The 5,529-nt window shown below is 38.2% G+C and overlaps 1 protein-coding gene across 1 annotated transcript in view; it reads right to left on the reverse strand.

The window, feature by feature from the left end:
* LOC107723644 (nebulin-like) overlaps positions 1 to 3,961 on the reverse strand; it is a 61,583-nt gene extending 57,622 nt beyond the window's left edge. The window contains 3 exon segments of the mRNA XM_016532353.1: positions 2,780 to 2,842; positions 3,112 to 3,184; positions 3,890 to 3,961. Of these exon segments, the coding sequence (XP_016387839.1) occupies positions 2,780 to 2,821 (42 nt within the window). The 5' untranslated portion in view covers positions 2,822 to 2,842; positions 3,112 to 3,184; positions 3,890 to 3,961.
* Positions 3,962 to 5,529: the final 1,568 nt, after the last annotated feature.

Raw genomic sequence — 5,529 nt, forward strand, 5'->3', positions numbered from 1 at the left:
AATTCGTGCCCATGGTATCTTGTTTTTTTCCTCACATGTCAGTAGTTTCCCTGCTTAGTAGTTTTGGGTCAATACAATCTAAAAATAATCTGTAATGATGCTTGTTACTAATACTGGTCTTCCTAAACAAAATTAGCCTATATTGATCTACAAACATGTTGTTGCTCATAAAAATCTCATTAAGTATATTGTGTTTAAATATTAATTGAATATCTCAGTAGCTGTTTAGGGAATAAAAATCTAGTAATGTGGTTGTTTTCCCAGCAGACCTCTGACTATGACTGACAGAGCCGAATGACTGGCTGGTGCTAAGAACATTTTAGCACCCTAATGACCTCAGCACTATTATTATTTGCAGCTAATGTTATTGTCATTAATGTCACTAATGCAGTAAATAGAAACAGCAGGACAGGGAACAAATTCCAACACAAACACTTGTCTGAAAGCAGTGTATCAGATTCAGCCATACACGTGATTCCTGAACTGTCCTGAGAATAAACTATTCCTACTGGTATTTAGTCAGATATCATGTCAGAATCTCTCAAACTGTAATTGGATGCCACATCACAAAGGCTTAAAATAGTGTGAAACCAGAGCAGGAAAAAACACTCCAAATCTATGAATTTACAGGAGCTAAATGCTTCTTTATTTGGACCAGTGGACAGCAGAAATACATATACACCTAGCTTTTAAGATCCTGTGATTTGTATATGCTTTTTCATATAAGAGATTCAGGAGATGGAAAATGTTGAATATTCAAATAAAATATGCTGTAAATCAAAATCTCTCTCTCCAGAATTACAGATGTTTTTTTTCCACAGGTCCTCCCCCCCCCCCAAAAGCATTTTAACAGCATGACGTTAACAGCAAGTGGAATGTAATTTACAACACGGCTCGTCTCATTTGTCTCTCTGCGAGTCCATTTCTATATTTGTATCTCTGGAAAGAACAACTCAGCCAAAGCTGAAGGCTGCTTTTCCATTAATGGGGAGAAAAGCATATAAAAAATTTCAAAAAACTTTGCCTAAATTTGAGATCTACTTTTTATTAGTGCTACATTATTTCTATAAAACACTATAACCTGTAAATAATAAAAAAAAAAAAACACTTCTAAAAAAATAAATAGATACTATTTCCCAACAACTCTATTTGAAAAATCAGCAAAATACTAAAGTACAAAATATGAATCTCTGCTTTCCCCAGATCCATTGAAAGAAGCCATCTTAATTAACGCTGATGCCTTTCAGGTCCTATTCTAAGTTTAAATGAAAGTAGTAGTGAAATCAGATCGTATATATATTCCAAAATATTCTGTTGAGATTCCCATCTTCTCAAAATGCAAGATGGCGAATTTCCATTTCATGGATATGTTAAAGGGGAATCCAAAAGCATTCTTTAATAAATAACACCTAATTAATGAGAAGTCAGGTTAATGCAATATTTGGTAAACCCCTATAAGATATCTACAACAGAAATGGACATGAAAGTATACAAGGTCTACTTTAACTCTATTTCTCTTGGAAATACTGAATTAAAGTATCAACCTTCTGCTGTCACTCTTCCATTGAACACTCAAGACAGACACATTTACAATTCATACAGACAGTATTTCAATGAATAACATGACAAAAACAAAACTGCTGGAAGCTTCAAGAGGAACTGTGGTTAAATCTTGTCGTATTTCTTCAAAATACCACAAAACGATATGCAAAATTTTGTTCATTAAGTAATTGCGATTAAATTGTCTACATTTGCTTTGAAATAACACTACATTTTTCAGCTCGTAATGAAGCTTGCAGTCGATTTAGTTGCTCTGAACAGAACATAATCCCACTGTTAGTATAAAAGTTGAGAGTATTATATCTAACAATGGTTATTTCCATTCAGGCTTGCTTGGTGTGATCAGGAAAACATTACATTAGCATATTCAGAATAAGATCTTATTATCAGATTATGACAAACTGCTGCAGGGGTCATTACATAACTGTCACGTGAATGATGGTGTGCCATGTAATTGATATCTTGTTAATGTAAGAAATTAATTACATCTATCGAAGAGACTGCATTGATACATTGATTACTGGGAATAAAACATGCATTGAATGGAATTTATTGCACTAGAGCCTCCAAGGAAGAGGTCATTTGAAATGGGATCCAATGCTAATCATATACGACATGGAAGCTCCTACTGAACTGCTGACGGTGGAGGTATCATAGATCGCTATTCATAGGGTTTGCCACTATACCTATAGGACTGAGAACGATGGGGCGTAAAGTTAAAAAGCCTATATAATCTACTCAAGGGGCTAAGCAAAATTATTCAGAGCAGCATTATTGTTATTCTTTCATTGAATAAGGGGACGACCTCTAAACAGATGATAAAATATGGACTGCAAGGCATCAAACCTGTGTCTTACCTCCTCCGCAATCTCTTCTTCGTACTCTTCTTCTGATGCCATCTTCAAACAGATTTAGTGAGTCTGCACAAGCAAATAAAAAATTTGTTGCAGACAGTGAGAAATAAACAGCTGTTTTAGAATACTTTTTAATGCAAATAAAGCATAGGAAGTTAAATTGGCCCTTACTATAGGATTTCAATTTCACCAGGACTTGAAGGACACTCATAACGTTCACAATGCACCAGGAATGATCTGTTCATTTTAATGATAATCTTAACGAACCAAACTAAAGCATTATTGTTATTCTTTCACTGAATAAGGGGACGACCTCTAAACAGATGATAAAATATGGACTGCAAGGCATCAAACCTGTGTCTTACCTCCTCCGCAATCTCTTCTTCATACTCTTCTTCTGATGCCATCTTCAAACAGATTTAGTGAGTCTACACAAGCAAATAAAAATTTTGTTGCAGACAGTGAGAAATAAACAGCTGTTTTAGAATACTTTTTAATGCAAATAAAGCATAGGAAGTTAAATTGGCCCTTACTATACGATTTCAATTTCACCAGGACTTGAAGGACACTCATAACGTTCACAATGCACCAGGAATGATCTGTTCATTTTAATGATAATCTTAACGAACCAAACTAAAAAGTGTAAAAGCTGACGTACCTTTACTATAGAAGGTTACAGTAATTTCAGCAACCCTACAGTAAAGAAAGGTGTTCGCTTTCCATCCACTCGTGTCCCAATCTGCTATTCCACTTTATGTATTCCTGCAAACCTAAACAAAGACAAAAATGTGTCAGTTTTCCTCTGACTGAGCTGATGCTTTAGTGTGGGTAGATCAACAAAAGCAAAAATTCAAATTTTGTGCTGAAATCTTTCTGCAGGCCTTGGTAAGTGAGAGAGTTTGACACCTAAGACCCCCCAAAACGCTGCGCCTCCTGGCTGAAGCCTTGCGACAGCTGCTCTGAATCGCTCCAGCTATTTGTCATGTAAGCCAATGCTGTGGGCTGATTGGCTGGCTTTGTTTAGCTAGTGGAGCTCCAATGCCTTCTGAGGCTGGAGGTTAAATTTAGGACTGCCCACTAACTACCCTTTTTTAGGACCCGACTCCTAGAAAATGACATCAAATGATGGTTTTCTATGCATTTTCATCAGAAAGATTGAGAGGAATGTGGATGGGATTTTAACAAACTCCTGTCCATGAGGTGAGGTGCTTCAGATAGTCTTCCAGGAAAAACCAAGTCCAGGAATAAGTTCCAGCTTTGAGTAATTGGTAAATTGCTTGTTCCTGCAATGATGGCCAATAAAGTCAGAAGATTCTTATCAGGCTGTGGTTTAAGGACCAGCATCGCCCTGAGCATCACTTCCACCTACCAACAGGCTGTAGAAGATGGTCAGTCCAACTGAGCAGGCCATGCAAAGAGTGCTGGAGAGTGAAATCTGGTGTGAGGTTTGATTTCGTGGTTTTTCCTTTGCTTACCGGTGACTTTAAAGTTAAAACGTTTCCCAAGCTGCCAGAGCCTCCCCAACTCTTCCCTCCTGAGAAATGCTGGGCAACAGCTCACAGCTGCAACGGCACTCCGGTTATCATGTGCTCCTATCCACCAATCAGTGGGCAGTATTCTCAGGTTTCAAAATCTAAATATACATTAGCAACCCTTCAGAAAAGTGCACCTGTTCAGCAAATCATCAGTAATACAACTATGAGGAAGAGAAAGGAAAACACTGTAAAATACCTGGTTTCTTTGAACGAGGGAATGCAGGGTTGTTGCATTCACCAAGATGGAGTTCTGTGGAGGTATGTATCAGGAGTAATAGAGATCCTGGGGCAAAATTAGGTTTTCTCTGTGAAGATGGCCAAAGCAACTTCTTGAGGTCACTGGTTTGCATCCAAGTGTACATGGAGCCCAGAGGCCCCAGATAGAATGCGGATGTGGGCCACTTAAGGCAATGATACGGCGCTGGTGGCCTTCTTATAGCACGTACAAAATGGATGTAAGCCTGAAGTGGCCCACTTGTAAAATAGCAAAAATGGCCCAAATTTATCAAATCACATGTGGGCCTCTGTAGGCAAAGATGTGGTGTTCACTGCAATGTGTAATCTGAATGTGACCCTATGGTGGCCCATGTGATAAATAGTGAATATGGCCCAAATAGTGCCAACCAAATGTGGTCCACCTTTGGCAAAAATGTGGCACAATCGACAAAGGCTAATCAGGGTGTAAACCAAATGTAGTCCACATATGTTTCAGCAAATGTGGACCAGGTATATTAAAACATATCTGGGCCAGTTTTGGCAAAGTGAACACTGGCTAATGTGGCTGTAAGCCTAAAGTGGCCCACATATGATGCCACAACCCAGATAGCAAGAATGTTTGGGCCAAATGTGGCTGATAGCTGTCACATTTGGCCTAGGTATGGCATGGCTGAGCACATATGGGCCAAACTTTAACCGTATATGTTTTGCCATGGATTTAGAATTGGAGGGAATTTTCTTTTGGATGACAATTTTTTTGAGGTATATGGCCCAGATGATAGCACACAACTGAGAGCCCCTTATATGATGCCACAAATGTGGCCCGCATATAAAATGACAAATATTGCCCAAATACCGGTAATTAATAACAATTTGCCCCATATATTATAAAACAGATGAGGACCACTTCTGGTTGTAACACTTGACAAGTGTGGATTAAAGACTTATGATATATAACCTTTCATCTTCGTCTTGCGCTCTTTAACACAGCTTAGCTATGACACTCACAGACTTACTCTGTAGGGAGTCTGAGTGAGAAGCATTTAAGTTCAAACTTGTGAAGAACAGTTTTTAAAGTATTGGCCTGTGTATGTGCGGACGGCCTTACTGTCACGGTTTCTGTTAATTTGGACTTAGTTTTCCTTTTGCACCGTTTCCCTTGTTGTGTTGATTGTATTGTTCTGTTCAGGTGTGCCTAGTTAATTATCCTTGTTTGGTCTGAGTACTTAAGTTCCTGTATGTTCACTTTGAGTTTGTATGGTCTAACGTCTACATGTCTTAAATGTTGTTGTGCTACATTGTGTTTGGATTTATCCTTGTTGGATTTACCCTGGTTGGATTAAAGACTTATGATATATAACCTT

The sequence above is a fragment of the Sinocyclocheilus rhinocerous genome, unplaced genomic scaffold, assembly GCF_001515625.1.
Source record: "Sinocyclocheilus rhinocerous isolate Xijiao unplaced genomic scaffold, SAMN03320098_v1.1 scaffold755, whole genome shotgun sequence".
Taxonomy (NCBI): Eukaryota; Metazoa; Chordata; class Actinopteri; order Cypriniformes; family Cyprinidae; genus Sinocyclocheilus; species Sinocyclocheilus rhinocerous.